At 47.3% G+C, this 23,916-nt stretch overlaps 1 protein-coding gene across 5 annotated transcripts in view; it reads left to right on the top strand.

The window, feature by feature from the left end:
• The window catches only part of IQSEC2 (IQ motif and Sec7 domain ArfGEF 2), a 78,124-nt gene that overhangs the window by 17,214 nt on the left and 36,994 nt on the right, over positions 1 to 23,916 (top strand). For 2 of the 5 annotated variants that reach the window (XM_081793128.1, XM_081793132.1), the window contains exons 2-3: positions 7,489 to 7,518; positions 20,161 to 20,256. In XM_081793128.1, the coding sequence (XP_081649254.1) occupies positions 7,489 to 7,518; positions 20,161 to 20,256 (126 nt within the window). Of the gene's footprint in view, positions 1 to 7,488; positions 7,519 to 18,103; positions 18,217 to 20,160; positions 20,257 to 23,916 lie in introns of those variants that run through there. The other 3 variants (XM_081793130.1, XM_081793129.1, XM_081793131.1) reach the window with 3 other exon arrangements.

The following is a 23,916-nucleotide window of genomic DNA, read 5'->3' as shown; positions in this document are numbered from 1 at the left end:
CGGCCCAGTGTAGGGGCCTCTGTTTCCCAGGATGGCCTATGGTATTGCTATTTGTAATAAGCTAGACTCCAATATCTTCCTCCTTTGGCTTCCCAAGTTAGGTCCTACTTTTGCAGCGAGAGAGGTTCATATTCCATGGGCCTGGGTCTTCAAGGTCTCTGGACAGTGAAGAATGCAGCTTTCCCACCAAGCACTGTGGGACCTGCACACAGACTCTTAGGTCCCCCATCACAGTATTTTGTTCATAGCACTCTCAGGACATTGGCCTTCACGTCTCAGGACCTTTTTAAAAATTAGACATTTAATGCATTCTTCCATTAGAAAATGTAGAAAAACTTGGAAAAGTAGAGGAGGAAAACGTTACCCATAATTATAGCACACAAAGGCAGCCACTGCATGCAAACATCTGGTGTGTTTCCCTTGTTCTTTTCATTCTTTTCATACAGTTGAAATGATACAGCACATAAAATTTTTTCTTGCTTTTCGTTTGAGCATTTCCCCATGTAATTGCATATTCTTCATTAGCATTGTTTTTCATGGCAACTGATATACCATAAGGTACTTAACCATCCTATGGATGCAGGGCATGGAAGCTGGGCCCATTTGTCCACAGTTTCAAATCATGCTGTAGTGGGCATCCTTGCACATCTAGCTTTTAGGGAACTGGCCTTGTATAGGAAAAATTGTCTTCGGCTTATTTCCCTTTCTAGATGGTCCCTCTGGCTGGGTCTGATTCATTTTGGAAATCATTCATTTATTCATTCATTCTATCACTACATATTTGCTCTGTGCCTCTGTGGACCAGACCCTGGGAACTGGGGCATACAGGCATGACTGAGTGACAGCCCCAGACCACCAGGAGCTCCTGATCTTCAGGGAGAGTCAGGAAATGGACACTTTCAGAACAGTTTGATCAGGGCTGTGATGGAGGCAAGAAAAGGACAGTGCAGGGGAACAGAGGAGGGCCTCCTCATCCAGCCTAGAGACATTAAGATAAGCTTTCTGGAGGAGGTCTTGCCTAAATGAGTCACAGAAAATGAATAGGAGTTAGCTGCAATAAGAAGAGGAACTTCCTGTTATACATAATGAGTTGAATAAACTTATTTATCTCTGACACTTCCCCAAATCCAACTGAAATATGAGTAAAGAAACAAAAAAGGTAGGGGCACCTGGGTGGTTCAGTCAGTTGAACATCCAACTTCAGCTCAGGTCATGATCTCATGGTTCATGAGTTCAAGCCCCCATCAGGCCTGCTGCTGTCAGTGCAGAGCCCACTTCAGATCCTCTGTCCGTCCCCACCCCTACCCCTCCCCTGTTCACGCTCTCTCTCTCAAAAATAAATAATTTTTTAAAAAGAAAAAGAACTAAAAAAGGTAGAAACACACAGGGTCTGGGATGCTGACCAGAAGTAAACTGTTCCACCCAGAGAGCCCCAGAAATGCTTAGGATTTGGAGGGGCTATGAACCACAGCAGACAGGGTGAGGTGTGGAATTCAAAACAGGGAGAATATTGGAAGTCTGTTAACAGACACTCTTGGCCCCTCCCTGGCCCCATCTAGTGAGCCCCCCCCCCCAACCCTCCAGCCCCATCCCTGCACATAGGGGTTGATTTTTTGGAGAAATTGAAGTTAAGAGGCCCTGGGCTTGGGGATACCAGGCACAATGAAGGGTGGGGTGAAACAGGCTTACAAGCATCCTAAAACAGTGGGATCCCAACCTCTTCCACTCCCCTACTTCCAGGACACCGAAATCAGGAGCATACAAGAGGGTAAAGTAGTCTTCTCTGAGGAAACTGAAAGTCCCTAGAAAAGGGCCTCCAAAAGATAACATGTGAGAGTCTTCCAACAAAAGAACAGGCTTCAGCCCAGCAACTGTAGTGAAGCCCACCACCTGGCAAGCTCCATCTATTCACAGAGCTTCCCATCAGCTTGTTAGTGTCATGGGAACCAGTCACCAAGGATCACCAGCCAAGGACACTTAAGATAGGTACATTTCATTTTATGTAAATTAAACCTCAGTACAACTGACATTTAACCTCCCCCCCCCCCCGCCGCCTGCCCTCGACTAGCAAGCCTTAGGTAGCCAGAGATGATCAGATAGTACAAGCCTGTTTGAAGAAGACCATCAACCTATAAGAGTGACCAAAAAAGCAAGCAAGAAAACAAAAAACAAAGGCACTTGGAGGGAACAGAGGTCACAAAGGGAGGAGAAGAAACCTGGGAAGTTAAAGATAGTGTCAAAATAAAGATTTCCACAGAAGAATTAGAAAATAAAAGGTGAGGAAATATCCTAAGAAGCAGAATAACAAGACAAATAAATAGACAACAGAAGAGAAAAGATGAGAAAATTGGAGGATCAATTGGGGAACTCCAGCATCCGACATTAGGAGTTCCAGAAATAGAGAATGGAGGAAACAGCAGGAAGAAAGTGATCAAAGCCATAATACAAAGTGATCAAAGAAAGTGATCAAAGCCAAGAACATGTCCCAGAACTGAAGGAATGAAAATCCTACTGAGTAACCAGCAAAATAAATGTTAAAATGACCATAGCAAGGTATGCCTGTGGAATTTTAGAATACCAGGCATTAAAGAGAAGATCCTGAAAAGTTCCAGAAAAAAAATATGATACACAAAGAATCAAGGAAAAGAATGGCATTGGCTTTCTCAACAGCAACACTGGAGAGCTAGGAGACCATGGAGCAGTGTTCTCAAAAATCTGAATGAACATAATTTCCAACCTAGAAGTCTATACTTGGTTGAACTATCGATCGAGGTTGAGGGTCTAATAAAGACATTTTCAGGCATATGAGATCTAAAGATTTTATGCCCTAGGCCTCATAGGAAGCACTGGGGAATGTGCTCCAGCAAAATGTGGACATAAAGTCAGAAAAAAGGGCAAGGGATCCAGGAAATCCAACACTGAAGAGAGGTGAAAGGAAACCCAGAGTGATGAGGAGAGGAGAAGATCTCAGTGCAACCTTGTGCAGGTCTAGAGAGCGCCCAGTCTCAATTGCACTAGGGACAATGTCTCAGAGGGGGAAAAATAATCTGATAGATTACCTGATGTGTCAAAACATATTGAGAGGAGAATTGCACTTCTGACAGAGTTTGGGGAGAATTGATCATAGATATGAAGAAAACTAAGCAAGCAAGATCATCGTCACCATCATCATCATCACCATCAACAACATCAACACCAGGGAAAAGAAAAAGTTGCATGGAAAAGGAAATGTGGTTATAGCATATGATACGATTTATCCATTATTAGTATTGATATAGTCATAGTAATGCCCGCTACCAGTATTGATTGAGCTAGATGTACACATGGGCTCTTTAGAAATGAGGAGGTAAATACCTGAAAAAGCAGTTAAAAGAGTTGAAAAGGGTTTGTCCCTGAGAGTGGGGGTTGGGGGTGCAAAGGGGGTAGGGTAGGAAATTTGTGTGTTTTGTTACAATCCTTGAAGTACTGGGTGACTTGAAAATCTACATATGTGTATTACTTTGGCAAAAAAATGGTAAAAGGACACACAAGAAAATATGTTTCCAAAATAGATTAGCAGCACGAACATATACTTTAGAAATACGAAAGTGCAATCAGAAAAAAACGTGGAGGGGCGCCTGGGTGGCTCAGTCGTTAGGCGGCCGACTTCGGCTCAGGTCATGATCTCGCGGTCCGTGAGTTCCAGCCCCGCGTCGGGCTCTGTGCTGACAGCTCAGAGCCTGGAGCCTGTTTCGGATTCTGTGTCTCCCTCTCTCTGACCCTCCCCTGTTCATGCTCTGTCTCTCTCTGTCTCAAAAATAAATAAACGTTAAAAAAAATGTGGAAAACGAGTTTTGTGTTAAGATCGTTTTACAATTTGACTTTTTAAACTATTTCACGTATCACTCTAATACAATTAAAAATACTTTAAAAGGCATAAAAGAAGGGCAGGAGTATTCCAAGTAGCAAATACCAGATGTGCTAGACAAGTAGGTAGGAGGTGGAGTAAGATGGAGAGCTTTGGAGAGTTTGGGCAGGACTGGCAGGGAGGTCATTGAGGGGAGTCACTGAATGTTTGGTGCAGGAGAACCATGTCAACTGATTTGCAATGAGAAGGGAGTTTTCCGTTGGAGAGACTTACAGTTAGACCAGGTGATGTCCAGGAGAGAAGATGCCTGGCTGCCCCTGGGCTGGTTCTCAGCTTTTGGAGAGACCTGTATGATCCCTGGACCAGGGTATCTACCTCTTTCCCCTCAGAGCACTGCTGGAAGGAGCCCTGTTCACAGTTGTCCTCGAAACCCCACATTGGGTAGAAATCACTTAAGAAAAATCCTTGGTCAGGGCGCCTGTGTGGCTCAGTCAGTCAGTTAAGCATCTGACTTCAGCCCAGGTCATGATCTCACAGTTTGTGAGTTCGAGCCCTGCGCCGGGCTCTGTGCTGACAGCTCGGAGCCTGGAGCCTGCTTTGGATTCTCTCTCTCTCTCTCTCTCTCTCTCTCTCTGCCCCTTGCCAGCTCATGCTCTCTCAAAATATATATAAAAAATAAACGCTAAAATAATTTTTAAAAAAAAGAAAGAAAAATCCTTGGTCATATTACATGCCCAAGTTTTTGGTTCAGAAAATATGGTCACTGTACTCATAGGCTTCAATAAGTTACTGTTTATGAGGATCGCTCCTGAGGATAGGAATTGGCATGGCTAAACCTTTTGAGAGCCCCGGGGTCCCAAGTGACCTTTCATTAGGAGAGGGCTGTGGGAGTAGCAGGAGAAATTGATCTCTTCTCCTGACATGGATTGATAAAGGGAGGCCTGGTACCCTGCGTCTTTGCCTCTCTATCTAGGCAGCTGAACCCAGTTGATAAAAAAGAGAAACTTTGGCATTCTGAAGAAACTAAATATTTTAGGGCCCAAAGATTGTTTGGAACTCAGCCAACATAGCCCCGTTGTTTATAAATGAGGAACCAAGGTCCAGACAGCAGTGACTTATCCAAGTCTGTGCCACCTCCCCCAAAATGGTGGCTCAGCTTCATGGAGTAAGAGGTAGACTGACCATTAGGCAGGGCATTTGCCCTCAGAGAGGTGTAGGAAAGCACAGCACTAATGATCATTGGTATCTACACATAGTTAATCATACACTAAATGCATAAAGGGCTGTAAACCTCTGAGGTGGGATGTCCCCCCTACATTGAGGGTCCCATGATGTCATATACCCTCAAACTAGTAAGAATCAGCCCACAGTGAGGAGAACTGGTTAATTCATTCCTCATCATGGCTTAGAGATCTTTTGCTCCCCTCAGCTGCCATCTTGAGGACTGTAACACCTCATATAGGCCTGCTTTTGGAGCAGAGATAGGTATCTAATAACCTCTCAGAAGAAAGAGCCCTAGAGAGGAAGGGTCTGTCTTGACATTAGGGAAGTAGGATAAGGGAACTCACCTTAACAGTACATATGTGCCCAGCACTGAGCTACCGATACAGTGGCATATGATGGTAAGAGCACGAGCTTTGGGGTTCATGCCAAGCTCCCCTACTTACATGATGTGTGGCCAATCATTTCAACTTCTCTGAGTCCTCGTTTGATCATGTTAAAGTTGGATGAGTAGTTCCCACTTTGCAGGATCAAAGTAGATAATGTAGGGAAAGAGTCTGACACTGTGCCTGGTACATATAGGTGCTCAGTGCTGATGGAGGTGATTATATATGTTGCTTATGCTCAAAAGTAGATTGGGGCAGGAGGCCAGTCCATGAGTTCCTGGAGGGTTCATATTTCCAGGTCTGGGTATGGTATATGGTAGATTGAATCCATGTGTGCTGGGGCTTGGGGGTGGGATGGGGCAACAAGAAGACCAGCCTGTCTGGAGCAGAGGGTTAGTGTTAGGGAGAGAGTGTTGGGAGTGTTGAGAGTGTTGGGAGAGTGTTAGGGAGTGTTGAGGGTCTTGGCCTCAATTCTGTTGGCAGTTGGGGAGTCATTGAAGTCAGACCCCTCTGACCTGGTACCTGTGAATAATTGGGCCAAGCCTCAGAAGCAATCGTGTTGCTGCACAGTGAGATGGAAAGTTTTAATAAACATGAAAAGGTGCTCTGTGGCCCTGGTCATCTATCCCTTTACAGGACTGTGAGGCCAAAGGTGAGTACCACTGTCCTTGGCTGAACATGTACCATGTGCCAGGCAGACGCTGTGCAAGCCTTACCTGACAAGAGGAGAGATTCTCCCTCCACACACACACCCCATTTTACAAGTGAAAAAGCTGAGGCTGGGCATAGGGGAGTACCTTCCCCAGAATTACGTGGCTAGTAAGTAGCAGAACTGGGAGCACAGTACTCACCCACTCAGAGCTTCAACACCCTGATGCTTGCCTGCCCCACCTCGCTGTGAGTGCTCCATTCACTCTTCTAACAAATACTCCCTTCTGAGGTCCACCTCCCCTCCCTGTGCATCCATCTCTTGCTTTGCACTCAGCATAGATGATGCTCCCCTCATTGAGGACAGAGCCTGTGATGTGTTATCTCTGTCTTCTCTGTGGAAAAGGCACAGAGGGGATGGGGGGCACATAAAGGAGGAAGAAGACAAAAGAGATAGGAAAGCCTGCTTCCACACTCTCCCACTTCTTCCAAGTTCCCTGGTCCTTCTTCCTCCCCTTCCCCACCCCTATGGCACCAGCTTCACTGTCTCAATCCTCCCCCCACCCCACCCCCCACACTCCTCTGAGGAGGAGCTGCCAGAGGGGTGTGGTTCAGATTTCACTCATTCCCTTGGGTTCCTTCAAAGCTGTCCTCCACTCCATTCTCTTCTCTCGCAGTTCCTTCACCTCTGAGGGGGCCTCACAATGGAGAAGGCAGGGCCTGTGTAGTAAACCGGAGCCCAGCAGCTGACTCACTTACCCTCTCAGCCTCATTCTGTTCATCTAGAAAATAAGCAGGTTGGACCAGGCAATTGGTGAAGCCTTTGCTATGTTGTTAATAATACCTGGTATTTGTCTGCTGGGTTCCAAAGGGTTTAATCATCCCAACAGCCCTGCCAGGATTGGCGTTGTGTTCCAAGTGGGGAGACTGAGGCTCAGATCCTGAGAAGGGGGGTGGCTTGCCTGGGTTACAAGGCTGGTAGATGGCAGAGCCAATATCTGAAGTGAGGTCTCTCTGGGTTTAAAGCTTGGGCTTTGCCTTGGCCCAAGCTGCAGGCTGCCTCTCAGCCACTCTGATTTGGGCCTTACCTTTCACTGTGACCCACTCGGACCCACATGGTTGGCTCCTGGCACCTCCCTGACCTCACCCCCTACCGTTCCTCCCTTTGCTCAGTGCACTCCAGCCATGCTGTCCTCCTCACTGTCCCAACAAATGGCCAGGCCCTTTGCCATCTCCCAGCCTTCTCACTGGTTCTTCTCTGGATGAGATACCCTACCCCTCATTTTCATGACATGTATTAGGCCACCAGGTCATTGCATAGGGCACAGGGAGAAGAACAGAGAGCAAATGCTGACTTTTTTTTTTTTTTTTCTGTTTCCCTTTCAGATCTGATGGTGAGAATTCCAGGACAGTCAGGTCAGTACCCCCTTTCTCTAGTAGCAGTTGGGAGATGGGGCAGGGACTGGGGTGGGGCCCTCTGATTTCTAACTTGGGGATCCATGGGCAGGGGTGGGGGCCAACCCCAGGGGTTTTGTCCCGTTGGTATTAGGGACGGGTATGGAGCAGACTGGGAGGGCTGGGTGAGTGTGGCAGGCATGGGAAAGGGGTTGAAAACTGTTCCTCAGTCTTTCTGACCCTAGCTACTATGGGCTGAGCTGGGCTGAACCCCAGAGGGATTCATGGTTGCTGCCCAGATGGGAAAGCTGACTTGCAGAGAGGTCGGCTCTGGACCTGGGACCTTCTCCACCTTTTCCTTCCAGGAGAAGAGGGTATGAGAGAAGTGGGGCTTCTCTGGTCTAGTGTTGGTGCTCTACCCCAAACTGCACTAGCCCTGAGTAGTGGGATCTGGGTGGACTTTTAATGTGACACAGTCTACACATTAGAAACATACATCATGGTGCCAAGTGCACATATTTTTTTTACATGCTTGGTAAAAAGGATTTACAAGCTTCAGTAAGTTTTCAGGGTGTGATCAGTTGGCAGCTCGTGGGGGCAGGAGTAAAATGGGGGTAAAGACAAGGGCTATTTATGCATTTCCCAGGCCTTAACCCACCAGAAGCTTCATGAAGATACAAGTGTGAAGGATAGGGAGTCTGGGTGTACATGGGAATGGTGGGGGGACTCAGGATAAGGCCCGCTCAGGCTCAGCATCTAGGCCAGGGGTGATCTCTGAGATGAGATGGGCCCAGGCAACAAAGGGATGGGATGGGTATACTCAGTCCCAGCCAGGATTGTAACTAGCATATACAGTGCCTTCGTGAAGAGTAGAATCCACTGAGTTGATCAGTTGGAGGAAAATTCCCTTTCTACTGGTCTACTGTGGCCCCTCACTGGGGTTCCCGGCTTAGTGAACAGAGCACAGGATACCATTTCAGTCCCCTACTTGTGGCCTCTTGGCTGTGAACCCTTGTACGGGGCACAGCTTGCCCAACCATATGTGGCAACCCAGGTCCTGCCATTCAGGCAGTAGATATGGGAGGGAGGCAGAGGATCCCAGCATAGAGATGGAAGTGTGTAATGGGACACACCGTGTCCTGGCATCCCAAGCAGGGGCTATGGGATGAGCACACTGATGAGGGCCAAGGTCGCGACTGTGGGGTGGAAGCACACTTGTGTCAACAGGAAAGCAGGGGAATGTGACAGATGCAGTCAGGCCCAGTGTCCAGGCAAGGAGTACATGACAAGATGCAGTTAGTCCCAGGATGCAGCCAAGGAGGGAGGCATGGGCACAGCCTGTCCTAGCATTTACGAAGGCACTAGTCTAGCAAAGGACCTGGGTCCCACTGTTCCACTGTGGGTTTGGAGAAAAGCAACCTGGCATGGCTCCAAGCACAGTCATAGGCCTCCACACTGATATCCCTGCTACTTGTTGAAGAATCCTATTAAAGGCATCTCTAGCTCTCAGCTCTCCCAGCAGGGGAGTTCCTGGGACCTATAGCTCAGCGTATTTACTAATGATCATAATCATAAGTCATGATGACATGTATTGGGCCTTTACAACTTATAGAAGTCATCAGGGACTTTCTTTCATTTGATCCTCCTAGTGACACTGTAGGTGGAACCCAGGCTGGCCTTATCATCACTGTTTTAGAGTTGAAGAAACTGAAGCTTGGGCTGGTTATGGGTTTTGCCTACAGCCACGCAACTCATAGATGGCTGGGCCAGGATTCAAACCCAGGTCTGCCTGGCACCAAGCCCGGAGCCCTGCCCACACTGTCACTGCGGGAGCTCTTGACAGCCTTGCAGATAATAATAATCATCCTCATCATCATCCTAATATTAGTAATAATAGCAGTTATCATTTGCTCCTCGCATATTAAGAACTCTGAACATGATCTTATTTAATGCTCACCACAGCCCTATTAGATGTAGATTGGGATCCCTGATTTACAAATGAGGAAAATGAGGTTCCCCAGAGGGTCAGTGCCTTGCCCAAGGAAAGAAAAGCAATAGGTCAGGGTAGCATCACTCTGACTCATACCCTGTGCTGTCTGGTTCCAAAGCCAGCATTTGTTTTATGGAGACGTGCTTCCCGACATCCATCCTGTGTCCACAGCCCAGGAGGCTACAGCAGCCTCGAGGACTCAGCATTTGGGAAGCAAGGGTCACACTTGGGCTGTGGAAGGGTCTTAAAACATAGCACTTGTGGGGAAGATCTTGCCAACCTGGTTGGTAGACCCTTGAACTTGGAACCAGGGCTGTGTGAGGATGCTCACAGGACCACATGTAAATTCTTGAGCTGGCTTCAGCTAGGGGTCTAGGGAGAGCTTCCTGGAGAAGGCAGAATCTGATCTGGGCTGTGGAGGACTGACATGCAGGCTTTGCAGTGGAGGGTGGGGGCACATCCCTGGGAATGTAGCCAATATGCATCAGAAGTGAGGATGGGACTCAAGGGGGGCACAGTTGGCTGGGCAAAAACAGATCTGGGCAGGAAAAGAGCTAATGTTAAAGTTCAGAACATGGACTGATACCTTCTGTCATCAGTGGAGCCAGGGAAGGCTAGAGGGGAGAGGCTGAGCTCTGCAGCATACCAAGGGCAGCAAGTAGATCCAGGTAAAGGGCTCCATTTATGGCAGGTCACTTTCTAGTTATGTGCTTTTGGACAAATCTGTTCATCCCTTGGAGCCCCAGTGTCTTTAATAAGCACTGTGTGTGCATAAAAGGGAGAGGCTGGGGTGGGGGAGAAGAAACACCAAGGAGAGGAGAGAGGCCTTGGCAGTTGTGGAAGCAGGGTAGGTAGATTGAAAACCACGGAGGCCTGAGAGCTTCTAAGTATGGGGTGGCAGAGGAAGTGTGGAGTCTAATTAGAGCTGAACAGCTGGTGTTGCGCGAGGGCTGTGGGCACAGGAAGGTGCCCGGACTTCCTGTAGGTTTGTGAGAAGTTGTCAAGCCTACAAGCACTTTAAACCAAGGCCCTCAGAGGGCGATGGCTCAAGTTCACAAAGCCAGCTCTCAGCAGAGCCTGTTTCCTAGCTGGTGTGCTCTCTGCAAAGTCACTGAACTTCTCTGATCCTTGGTTTCCTGGCCAGTGAAATGGGGATGAGGATTCTGACTTGTCCAAGCCAGATGAAAGAAATTAAAGTAAAACAATGTTCAGCATAAAATAGTGCTCAGTATGTTGTAGTGCCCTCCACCCTCCTCTACGCCCAATCCACTGTCTCTTACTGGATGGTCAAGCTTGAGAGATGTGAAGTGTGGGGAGAGGCAGGAGGGGCCAATACCTCCCAGGGGTCCCAGATTTGGAGGCGGTGCCACAGTAGGGAAGGTCGGGCTGAAACTGGGGGGCCTTGGGGACAGGGCTGGGGTTGCCAGGCACGCAAGGAGGAGAGCCGAAGAGGTGGCCTGTTGCTAGGGAAGGAGGGAGGAGGTGGGGGAGCCACTGACACCCACAGAGCCAGGGATGTCCCCATGGCAACGGGAGCCCACTGCATTTGGGAGGAGAAGTGGGAGGAGGAGCCACGGTTGGCTCTGTTCCCAGAGGAGGCCTCCCACTCTGGGCCTCAGTGCCCCCATCTGTCAAACGGGAGTTTAGATTAGGTAATCTCTAAAATGCTTCCTTGTTTTGACCTCCTGGCAATCTGGGGTGGCTGAGACTGCAGGGATCTTCCAAGGCTCCCCCATCCACAAGTCGAAGACTCCACCAGTCCCTGGAGGCAACCCAGCTGTGTTGGAGTCTTCCCTTCCCAGGCTGAGTCCTGTTCAGCATAGCCTGGTTGCCCACCCTGCCCCAGCCCTCTGTTCTCACCATTTCCTGTGCCTGAAAACCTTGTCACTTAGTGTCTGCTGAAAGCTTTCTGGCTCTGGGAGCCCAACTCCAGTCCTCCTCACTCTGGGAAGCCTTCCCTGGCTACCCTAGTCCAACCTGCCTGTTTTCTCCCTCCTGGGATGCTCTGACCCCAGAGTTCTGAGCTCCTGCTGCCCTTAGTATTCACTGCTGCCGTTTATCTGGCAGCTTCCAAGATCTGGGCTCCACACAGGATGCTTGACAGGCTCAAATCTTTGCATTCCATCTGTGGTATATCGCAGACCCCCATTTTACATATGAGGCAGTTCTCTGTGAGGTTCCCCAGGTACCATGTGGTGGAGCCAAGCTTGGAACTTGGCTCTGTGTTATTGCTGGTACCCTGGGCCTGAGGTGGGGTGTTAACAGCAGGAGCACTTACTGAGTGTTAGCTAAAGCTGTTATATGCCAGGCACCATGCTGGGCACTTTACCTATATTCTCTCATTTAATGTCCGTAATGATGCTAGAGGGTGTATATTCTTGTCATTTTGCTGATGAGGAAACTAATCTTAGGGAGCTGAAGGCATTTATCCCGTAGTAGAACTAGGATAGGAATTCAGACCATCAGAGGTGCAGTCACCACAGTATACTGGGGTCAACTCAGTTGTATTCCAGAAGCACGTAGAGCATTCCCTATGTACCGTACCTGTGTTGGGTGGTCTGTTGGGGGTGGGGAGACAGAAGCAGGGTACAGACACAGATATGCCAGCTCCAGCAAGCCCGAATGAGAGTGTGCTGAAGAGGAGAGGCCAGTTGTAAGGACAAGAGTCTGGAGGGGGTACAGCTGGAATAACAGTGAGATAGAAGAGGATGGTGTGGAGGAGTTGGGTAATTTTCCCAAAGAAGGTGCCATTCCAGGAAGATCCTGAGGGACAAGAAGGGGTAAGAGGGTCTTCCCTCCCCTTCCAGTTTGTGTTCCTCTGCCTCTGCCTGGCCTAGCCCCAGGAAGTGGGTGACCCCCAAGCTGGCTGCGTGCCTGGTTGGAACCAAAATAAACTTGCCTTCTCTCTCTTCCCCTCCCCTTGCCTCTGTCCCCTCTGTCCTGGCTTTAATTAGCAGCCCTGGGGATGAATCACTTGGCAGCTGGGGAGGGAGGCTGCACAGAGCCCAGTCAAGCCCCGACTCCTGCCCTGAGCTTTGTGGGCAAGCGCCACTGTGTTCATGCGCCTATGTGTGCTCCTGCGTGCCCCCTGCTTCTGTGTCCGTGCGGGCATGAGGAATGCAGAGGTGCTGGCATGTGTCCATGTGTGTCTGGGTATCTGCATAAAAGCATATCCAGTCATTGCTGCCTTTGTTTCTGCGTGCCACTGAATGTCAGTGTGTGTGAGTGTGTGGCTATAGTGTGCGTCTATGGAAGCAAGTGTCAGGAAACGAGGGAGCATTTGAATGAGCAAACACAAACACTTTATGATTGCACCCACCCCTCCCTACATAATGTTCTTTATGTGGTCTTGCTTATGCAAACCCTGCACTTATATCCCCAATTTTCCCTTGTCTGAGTCTGGGTACATTTTGTTGCAGGGAACAGAAACCCACTCAAACTCACTCCAGAATGTAAAGGGTGGGGGGTGGACTATTGTGAAGCTACATCTCACCGAATGTGAGAAATTAAGTGTGTGTGTGTGTATATATATGTATATATATATATACACACACACACATATATATACATATATATAGGTATATATGTATATATATATATGTGTGTGTGTGTGTGTGTGTATACATATATATATATATATATATATATATATATATATATATATATATTTATAGTCAGGCCTCACACCAACTGGAAGCAGGACCAAGAAGTCGAGGACCAAGATTACTTGCCCTAGCTCCCTCTCCTTCCTTCTCTCTCTCTGCATCTCCCAGGCCCATGTCTCATCTCTCTGTGTATCTCATGGCTTGCTTGGTTTCTGTCATCTCTTTGTCACTGACTCACCTCTCTGGACTAGCTGCATCTGCGTTTGTTTATACGATCTGATGTGGCTGCCAACCTGGAAGCTTAAGGGTCCGTTCCATATGACAGTGTTTCTGTCCAGCCTATGGGAACAGGCGGCAGCAAGGGGCTGTAGGTGGGAGTCAGTTCTCTTAGAAGTGGGTGAGGGTAGAGAGGTCAAATACATCTCCAGCTAGCAGTTATTGTGGGTCCACACATGAGGTCAGAGCCTCGGGGCGGTCTGCTCAGAAGCCCATGGTTGTTAAATTGCCTGTCCATTAAGGTTTTGGTTCCTTTTCTAATGCAAGTTGACCTTTGCTCGCTGTGCTTTCAAGTTCCATGCACTTGCATTAAAACACCCTCATTTTATCTAAATAATTCCCCCCCTTTTTATGCCAGAACAGCTTTTAAGTGCACAGTGAATATTACCATTGCTACCAGTGTGTGGTGATTTTCATAGCCTCAGAACAACTAACATAATGCTACTCATGGTACAGCTACTACTGAGTTCTTGGTTGCTTTGGGAATTTTCACATTTTATTAGTGCAGGGACTGAGTTTATAGTTATCTGCAGTATATAATTATAAGTGCACATTATCAATATTATCAGCTTGACGCTTGGGCTTACTTTTCCATTAATACAAACCCCTGCAGTTTTTACATTAATTACAGAGAGAATTAATGACCTCTTAGACAAGTTTTCACCTATGAGTAAAGAGTTCGGAACCAGCTGTGCCCATAATGACTGTTCTCCAGATGCAGGGGCAATGCCCACGGCTTTGACTTTGGCCTTTGCCTCGCATCCTCTGGCTGAGACTTAGAGGCTGCCCACCGCCTCCTTGGGGGCCTCCTGTTTCTGGCTTGCATATAGAAGGTGCTGTTATTTTTAATATTTTTAATAGGAATGATAGTTTCCTTATTATCATTAAAGCCATCTTCTATGTGTAAACGGTAAATGTGAGGTTGGAGAGATTATCCCAGGTTCAAGGCAGAGTCTCCTTCAACTTCTCTCCTCCCCCCCTTTTTTACTATTCCAAATATTAATAATTACTTTGATCCACAAAATGTCTGCTGTGTATTGGGTACTGTTAGGGAGCATTTGGCACACATTCTCTTTAAGCCTCCTGGCCACTCTGCCAAGTAGAGGTGATTGTGGGCACTTTACAGCTGGGGAAACTGAAACCTGTAGAGGTAAAGTGACTTCCCAGAGTCATCCATCCATCCACCCACCTATCCAACCACCCATCCACCCACCCACCCATCCATTCACTCATCTATCCACTCATTCACTCAAGGATGATTTCTTGAGTACCTACAATGTGCCAGGCACTGTGCTAAATTAGATTCAGCTGATATACTGATGAATCATAGAAGTCTGCTCTGAGGAAACTCACTGTCCAGGAGGGAAAGAGATGAGGAAATAGACAATTACAGGGGAAGTATAGGGTGGGAGCATCTCAGAAGTATACTGTACCCAGCCTGAGGGGCTGGAAGGCCTCTCTAAGCTGATACCTAGGCTGAGACTTGGAGGATGAGTACAAGCTGGCCAGGTGAGGAGTGGGGGTGGGGTGAGGTGAAGCCGATAGGAGAGAGTTGCAGGCAGAGCCGGAAATGTATGCTGGAACTGTGGAAGGCGTGTTTGGCACCTGTGTTTGTAAAGAATTAAAGCTGTTTCTGCAGAGGAATGGGACTGTCATAAGCAATGGGCTGGGAAGGGTGCAGAAGGTAAGTTGGGAGGCTGTAACTGGGACCCCAGTCAGTTAGGCCCAGAGCTGAGGAGCTGCAGGACCCAGGAGCACAGTTTCCTTGCTTCCAGGCGCACCTGGTCCTGGGACCCACTGTGGGTCAGCCTGGGCAGCATCAGGCCAGGATTCTAGTGACCACAGTGCCCTCTAGTGTCCACCAGCCCATCTTGCAGCCTCCACCTCAGTGTGGATTGTCTACCACCACCACCATGTGCTGACCTGTGTGTCTGGGTGCCCTGTGCTGGATTCTGGGGACACTGGGATAAATAAGGCAGCGCCCCTGTCCCCACAGAGCTCCCGGCCCAGAGGGAGCATCAGCTTGTGGACAGAGAAGGCTGAGACAAGTGCAGGGTGGGAAGGAAACAGGGAAGGGGCCAGGGCCTATTCCAGGGGGCACAACCTGTAAGCTGACTTGTGAGGAACTAGGGGGAGCTAGTGAGGTGGGGAGGTGGCAGTGGGGGTGGGTGGTGGGAATGGATTTTTGAGCAGAGGCAAAGATGAGGCTGGGACAGCAATGTGGCAGAGAATGTAAGCACTCCTGTCTGGGTGGAGCACTGGTTGAGGATCAGGGGCAGGGGAAGGCTGAGTCTAGCGGGGGGGGGGGGGGGGGGGGTAGGAGTCAGCTCAGAGAAGGTTCTAGGAGGCCTGCCACTAGCTCATGGTGGGCGCTTAGCGAATGGAATCATATAAGGAGCTTCCCTGCTCTTTTGGGATCATAAACCCATGTGAGGATCTGATGAAAGCTACACTTTCCCCCCAAACATGCTGTTACTCATTAATATTTTCCATACAACTTCAGGGGCTTCAGAGACACTTCCCCTCCCCCAGTGCCTGTACATGAACCACAGGCTGCCAAACTGCTCTTTGTATAAATACCAAAACTTTATTGTGGCCTCCGAGGCTCTGTGTGATTAGAACCCTGCCTACATCTCCAGTCTCACCTCTCTCCCCTTTGCTTTTTCCACTCAGCTGCATTGGCCTTCTTGCAGTTCCTGGAAATATCACCTCAGATCGTTTGCCCAAATTGTTTCCTTTGCCTGGAACACTCTCTCCTGCTGCCTCCTCTTTTTGCCCAGCTTAATTCCATTAGCTGTTGAATGTCTGTCTCCTCTCACTTGGATATGAGCTCCATGAGATCAGGACATTGACTACCCTTAGCCCCTGCTGTATCAGGCCCCTGGCCCAGTGCCGGGTCCACAGGATCTGTTGAATAAGTGAATGAAGGCCTGCTGGTGCCCTGTGGTTGGGTCAAGCTGCTCACCATTAATTCCTTCTTCCTTTCAGCCCCTGGTGGGACATCACATGAATCTATCCAACATTCTCAGATATGTCTGAATTCCAAGAGTGGCTCAGAGATATTTTCCTAGAATCCTCCCCATCCCTGAAACAAATAGGCTTCCCATGGGTCTCCCCTGTCTTCTTGGGAGACGTGTCAGACTCCTTTAGGCTCAAGCTGACTACACCGTAGATGCGCATTCGTTTCACTGAATCATCACAAGAACCCATGAGGTAGAAATTGCCACTTGTCTTTTAGAGATAAGGTAACTGAGCCTCAGAAGCATTATCCAGCTGGAAAGTGGTAGAGCTGGGACTTGTACTTGCTCTACCAGGCACCCAGGTGTGGGATCTTGGCCTTAACACAGGAGAAGGAGCTTGCCCAAGGGCCACAACATCAGCCTTATGGCCAGGACTAGAATTTCTGTCTCTCAACTCCTACCAGGCCAAGAGGAAGGTCTGGGCCAGAGGTGCAGCCATTAGGGCAGTAACTGCTAATGGGCACAGAGCACTGCGGCTGTAGGAGCTAGGAGAGTTGCTCAAGGAGGGAGAAAAAAGCAGGGGTCAAGGCCAGAGCTCTGGGGACCAGGGTCTTTAGAGGGTAGGAAGAGGGAGAAGAGACCACAAAGGGCCCGCAGATGCCAACTTTGCGGTGGTCCAGAGGGCCTATCTCTCTCAAAGGCTTTGGCTTTCTTGAGAGGAACCAGCTGCCCCAGCAGGGAGGCAGGAAGGCAGGAAGGCTGGCCTGTTGCCTGTCAGCTCCTATTCCTTCTAGATCATTGCCCCCCTGGCCCCTCCCAGGGCCGCCTTCTGCTCAGAACAGCCAGGGGCCTGGGCTCTGGGGCTGTGAAAGGACAAGAGCACTCTGAGCTGGATCTGTGGGACTCTTCAGGAACCCCCCATCCTTCCAACCCTCCAAATTCTCTCCTTTCTCCAGCCTCATCCAAAGGAAGGAGAGAGAGAGAGATTCCTGTGATGGGTAGGTGGGGAGTCAGGGCATCTGGATTCTAGTCTGACTGGCTGTGTGAACATTAGCAAGACTCTTCCCCTCTCTAGGCCTCAATTTCCCCATCTGTAAAGTCAGGCAGGGCAGTTTCCTTGGAAGAAGAGCCTCTTGATGGAGAATGGTGTTTCTTCTGATTTTTGCTTTTTTCTTCAGGGAGCATTTCTCGTAGCTAGTCCTCGGAACCATACACAGGAGAATGCGAGCTTATTGTAGTAGTCAAGCATATTGGCTAGGGTCCTGCCTTGATTTCCCCAAATGGGTGATTTGAATATTACTTGATCTGCAGCATCCAGGCACAACAACAAAACAGGGTCTCTAATTGTGCGGAAGATGAGAATGTGAAAAGCTTCTGTGGAAAAGTTTCTGTACTCACAAGCCAGCAATATGGCCGAGGGGACCGATCCACATCTGGGGAATGGTCAAACCAGGTCTCGATCTTGGGGTTCTGCCACTTAGTACCTGTAGTACCGGTACTGAATTACTTAATGTCTCTCCATCTGAGTTTTCTTGTCCAGAGAATAGGGCTAGTGACACACACTTGACAGGGTTCTTGGGGGAGATTCCAGCAGAGATGCACACGGGGAGCCTAGCCTGGGGTTTGGCCCAGAGGAGACACTGCGAGTTCTCAAAACTGCTTCCCCTTACTTGGAGTTCCCAGCCCTCCTGAGGGAGCAGGGGAAGGAGCAAAGTTTCCAGTTGCAGTCTGGCCAACAGCCCAGCTGGCCTGGCCCCGCCTCCTTGGTTCCTCCTTCTAGGGAAGGGCTGGGAGGAGGGGGTGGTGACACAGTGGAGGCACCGCCCGGCCAGGGGGCCTGCCCTCGGGACAGGTCCAGACCCATGGAGCCCTCCGGGAGGAGTAGCAGGTAGGAACCTAGCCCCCCCCACCCCCGACCCTGCAGCCTGACCCCCTCCTTCCCTGCCCCAGCCCGGACTTGGTCCTTGGGCTGCTGATTCAGCAGCCTCCTGGCTTCCTGGTTCCTGGCTCCCCTCTTGGACTCTTGGAGGCCTTTGGCTTGGGGAGGGAGCTAGTGAGAGAGGGTGAGCGCATGGGCATCCGGGTGCCCCCCCCCCCCCCCCCGCACTGTGAGGACCCTGGAGCCCTGAGCAACACAGTCCATGGCCTATGAGGGGTGTAACTAGTGGCTGGCTGCTTTGGCATGCTAGCCTGGCTCAGCACTGCAGGGCTCCCCCATAGCCGCTGAGATTCTCTGATACTAACATTCCAGCAGCCTAAGGGTCTCTACATCTCAGATTTAATGAGATAATGAGTCAAGGACTGGGGCTGGTGACTGGCATATAGATGACACTTGAGAGACAGTCATTCTGATGATGATGCTTATTCCAGAGTCTCTGACAAGAACAGGTTCAGATTCCAAGATTCTCTATAAGCATCTAAGATTTGGGCATCCTCAGAATCACAAGTGAGATGCTGGGCAGCTGGCCTGGCCTGCAGCCACATCTCCTGGCCTTTACTTGGGCTTTGGAATGGCCAGGCCATGACCACAATCTGCCTTCAGGGGCATGTGGGGGAGAGGGGCTGGCTGACCTGGAAGGGCCAGTTCCACTCCCAGCACCTGCCCTGCTCAGGGTAGACCAGGCCCTCAGCCTCACTACCCTACTGTCCCTCCTCCCCCAGGCCCATTCTCTGGACTTTAATCATGGGAAGCAGGAGGCACGGGGGCCTTTGGACCCTGTGCTAGGGGTGGGGGTACAGTGCTGGGGGGTGGAGTGTGGGCCGTGTCCTGGGCTAGGGGCACAGCACTGGCCTTGGAAGCAAAGACTCCTACTGGGAACCACCCTGTCCTCTGGCTCACTGGGCTCCACCCACCCACTCAGCCCCAGTCCCATCTCACTTAGGCCACTGAGACCTTGGCAGCTCTCCTCAGCCCTCACCTCTCCTCTCCTTTGCTCTGGCGCTCTCTGCCTCTCCCTGTCCTCTCTCTGTGTCTTTTGTCTCACCATTCCTCTGTCTTCCTCTTTCTCTGTCTTTCCCCTTTTCTATCTTACCCTTTCCGTGTCTCTTTCAGTTTCTCTCTGTCCCTCTCCCTCTCCTCCTACAGTGTTTCCTCTACCCACCTGGCCTGGGTTCTTCCCCCTCTTTGGATCCAGAGTCTCCTCTCCCTCCATGCCTTCCTCCCTTCTTGTAAGGGGTCTTCTATAAGGGCGAGCCCCCCATATATCTTTTCCCTTTCTCTTTCATCCCCTCTCCCCTCCCCTCTTTCCTACCTGTGTGGCGTCTGGTGTGAGGAGGGCTCCCTTCCCCCTTCCCTGCTGTGGTGTCCCAGTGTCTCCGTGGCTTAGGTCCCCATGGAGTCACCTGGAACACAGGAGGCCCAGACTGGCTCTTTTGTCTCTGCTGCCCCCTGTTGTCGTTGTGTTCTGTTTGTGGTTCGAGTGCTGTCCTCTCTTTCTTGACTTTGTGTTTTTTTTCTTTTTTTCTTCCTTCCTTCCTTCCTTCCTTCCTTCCTTCCCTCCCTCCTTCCTCTCTTTCCCTCCTTCCTTCCTTCCTTCCTCCCTTCCTTCCTTCCTTCCTTCCTTCCTCCCTTCCTCCCTTCCCTCTCTCCCTTCTCTCCCTTCTTCCCTGCCTCCCCACCTCCCACCCCTCCTCTTCATTCCCAATCCTCCACCACCCATTCTTCCCATTCTTCCCAGTCTTCCCTTTCCCCTTCTCACTTCCTCATCCCTACTCCCCACCCGGCCTCTCCCTTCCCTCCCTGTCTCTTTCTCTGTCTCTCTGTCTCTGTCTCTCTCTCTCTCTCTCTCTCTCTCTCTCTCTCTCTCTCTCTCTGTCTCTTGCTGTCTCTCAGGTCCACAGCGTCTCATACTCTACACCAGTATTGCTGTCCTACTCAGGTCCTTGACTCCATGAAGCTTACCCCCTCAGGCAGGCTGGCAGAGAGCAGGTAAGAGCTAGACCCATCCTTCCCCTCATCCTTCACCCTTCCAGACAAATCTGCAATAGCATTGCCAGACCCTCTCCCCCATCTCCCTCTAGCCCGCCTGAGTGATTGTGGAATGAATGTCTGAGCATGTGAGAAGAGTGACTGGGAGACCAGGTAGGAGACCAAAGAGGAGATTCAGATTCTGTTTGTAGTTTATGCTTCCTTAAAAATCCTTCTGCAGATACCCATCCCCATCCCCAAAGGCGGGAGTGGTTGGTTCTACAATATGTAAGATTTGAGCTGTTTTGAAGGATGAGTAAGAGTTTGCCAGTTGGATAGGATGGAGAAGGATGTTTAGGCAGAGGGAACAATCACCCACACCTTTGAGAACATTATTTCCAAGTTAATGGGAAATCACATTTTACATTTTCTAATTATAAGGCAATAAGATGAAATATAGCAACAGCAAAAAAAAAAATAGACCCATTTGAAAGTTTAAAAAAACACTTGTGTGAAAGAGGAAATAGAATGGAATTTATAGACTATTTAAGATAAATATCAATTATAGACTATTTAGAATAAATGTCAATGGGAATACTGTATATCAAAACCTATGGGATGTGACCATGGGGGTTCCCAGAAGAAAATCTATAGTCTTAAATGTTTTTATTAGGGAACACAACAGTTTAAATTAAACAAATTATCCCACTCAAAAATTTAGAAAAATAACAACCAAATGAAAGCAGAATAAAGTAATTACTATAGATAAAACCAGAAGTTAATGAAATAGAAAACAAAAGATTTGATAAACTAAGAGGTGGTTTTTGAAAAGACCAGCAAACTAGACAGACTATTCTCTGGCAGATATGACTGAGTAAAAAGCAAGAAGAAACGTAAATAAAATAAGGTATGATGAAGGGGATTTAACCACAGATTTTGAAGAGATGAAAAAAGTCATAAAAGATGCTCTGTATAATTTTATACCAATACATGTGAAAATATAGGTGAAATGGGTGGTTTTCTAGGAAAATATAAATTACCAAAATGACTTAAGGAGTGACAGAAAACTTGAATAGAATAGAACAATATAGAAGAAGTTAAAAATATGGTCAAAGTTTTCCCCTCAGAAATGGTACCAGGACCCAACTGGTATTACAGAAGTGGTGGTATGATGGAAGTTTTATTGAATCTGGAAAGATCAGATAATGGAAAAAGATGGGCAGCTTCCCACTTCATTCTAGAAAACTAGTATAACTGGATAGGTTTAGAGAAGGAGAGAGAGAGAACGAACTATAGCCCAATCTCATATTTCAATAGTCATACATTTTTTAAATAAAAGATTATCAAACTGAATCCATCAGTGTATTGAAAGAAGAACATATTGTGACAAATGAAAGTTTGTCCCAGCAGTGCAGGGATTGTTAAACATTAGGAAAGTTGTTATTTTAATGGATTACATTAATAGATTAAAGTAAAAAGAATGTATAACTATCTCCATAAATGCTGAAAAAATAATCTGATAGAATTATGTATCTGTTCTTGGTTTTAAAACTCTTAGTAAGTGTCCTAGTTATTTCTTACTTGTATTGGTATGATTTGTTACACAGCCATAGATAACTAGTACAGTAAGCTGTCAGTGAAAACATCCTTATTTTGATAAATAATTTTTTATCAGAAACCAAAGATAATCACCAAATTTAATAGTGAACTACTAGGTAAATTCCTATTAACCTCAGGAACGAAATAAGTATGACTGCTATCACTGTCACTAACCAACATTTTTTCCTAGAAGTTTTTTTTTTTAATTTAATTTATTTATACTAGAGAGAGAAAGTGAGTGAGCATGAGCAGGGCAGGGGCAGAGAGAGAGGGAGAGAAAGAGAATCCCAAGCAGGCCCAGCGCTATCAGCGCTGAGCCTAATGTGGGGTTTGAACTCATGAACCCTGAGATCATGATCTGAGCCGAAACCAAGAGTCAGACGCTTAACCCACTGAGCCACCCAGGCGCCCCATCAACATTTTTTTTTCTAAAACTTTTAACCAGTAGGATTAAAAACAGAAATAAGTGGTATAAATATTAGAAAGAAAGAGTCAGAATTAGTACTATTTGGAGATGATATGGTTGTCTACTTAGGTAATCAAAGAGAATAAAAGGGAAAATTATTAGAACTAATAAGAAAATTCAGTGAGATGGCTAGATACAAGATAAATATATACCCAAACCATTAGCTTCTCTGAATAGCAACAATAACTAATTAGAAGACATAATAGAAATAGATTCCATTCACAATAGTAAGACAAAATGATAAAATTACTAGGAATTAACAAGAAACATGAAATACTTCTCCATAGAAAACTAGAAAATTTCATCAAAGGCTGTAAGAAGACTTGAGTAGTCAATGATCCTATCCTGTTCCTGGATGTGAAGATTGAATATAGTAAAAATGACATTTTTTCCCTCAATCTGATCAAAAGTTTCAATGCATTTCTCACTAAAATGTCAGTGGTATTTTCTTTGGGAATTGGGCAATTGGATTTTAAAGCTCATTTAGAAGAGTAAATGCCCATGAATTACTAAGAAAATTTTGAAAAAGAAGAACAATGAGGGGGAACTCATACAAAATTACCATAAAGCTGCAGAAATTACAATCTTATATCATCACAGAAATAGAGAATTACATACAGGGAACAAAATAGAGAGTTTAGAAACAAAACCAAATATTAATATGGGAATGTAATTTATGATAAAGAACACATTTCAAATTAGTAGGGAGTCAGTAAATGGGATGGGACTATTGGCTACCATTTGGGAAAAAACTAAGTTAAACCTCTGTCTCACATAAAATCAAATACAAAGGATAAAACTGCAAAAGTATCAGAAGACAATACAGAATATTTTTATCATAGTAGGATGGAGAAGCTTTTCTGAGCATGACTTAAGAACCCAGAAGCCATAAAGTAAAGAACAATAATTTTGACTACATTAAAGTTGAGAACTTCTGTGTAAAGAAAGAGACTATACACAAAATTAAAACATAACAGCCTAGGAAAAAGGATTTGGTACATAAACATCAGGCAAAGGTTAAGATCTCTGTTTATATATAAAACATCTCCTGGAAATCAATAAGAAAAAGATGTATACCATCTTTTAGAATAGAGAAATTACATGATTTGGCAATTCAGAGAATAGACATCCATTAGCTGATGAATGAGAAAATAACTAAAACAAGAACAAAGTACCAATTTTAAAGTGCCAAAATTGAAAAGATTGAGGAAACAGAAACACTGTTTCCAGTGAGGAAACAGAATCTCTCATGTTCCATGATTGGAGTGCAAATTGGTACCATTTTTTATGGCACCAATTTGTCAGTTGTCCCCACCCCCACCCCCAATCTTAAATGTGGGTATACTTCCAACCTGAGAACCATGTCTTGGAGGTAGATTTCTCTAAGGCTTTACTACTAGATGGTTCTCCAACCGGAGGTCTTTTCTAAAACATTCAATCCCAACTTTGAGCATAAACCATACTGTGCCACTCTTTATCACATGCCCTTTTAGGATAGCATTCTCAACCAACTCTTTTTTTTTTTATGAAATTTATTTTTTTTTAATTTATTTTTTTTAAATATATGAAATTTATTGTCAAATTGGTTTCCATACAACACCCAGTGCTCATCCCAA

This window comes from Panthera onca, chromosome X (genome assembly GCF_046562875.1).
Source record: "Panthera onca isolate mPanOnc1 chromosome X, mPanOnc1 haplotype 2, whole genome shotgun sequence".
Classification (NCBI taxonomy): domain Eukaryota; kingdom Metazoa; phylum Chordata; class Mammalia; order Carnivora; family Felidae; genus Panthera; species Panthera onca.
The sequence above is the reverse complement of the archived record's forward strand: the minus strand, read 5'-3'. Positions and strand labels throughout refer to the sequence as shown.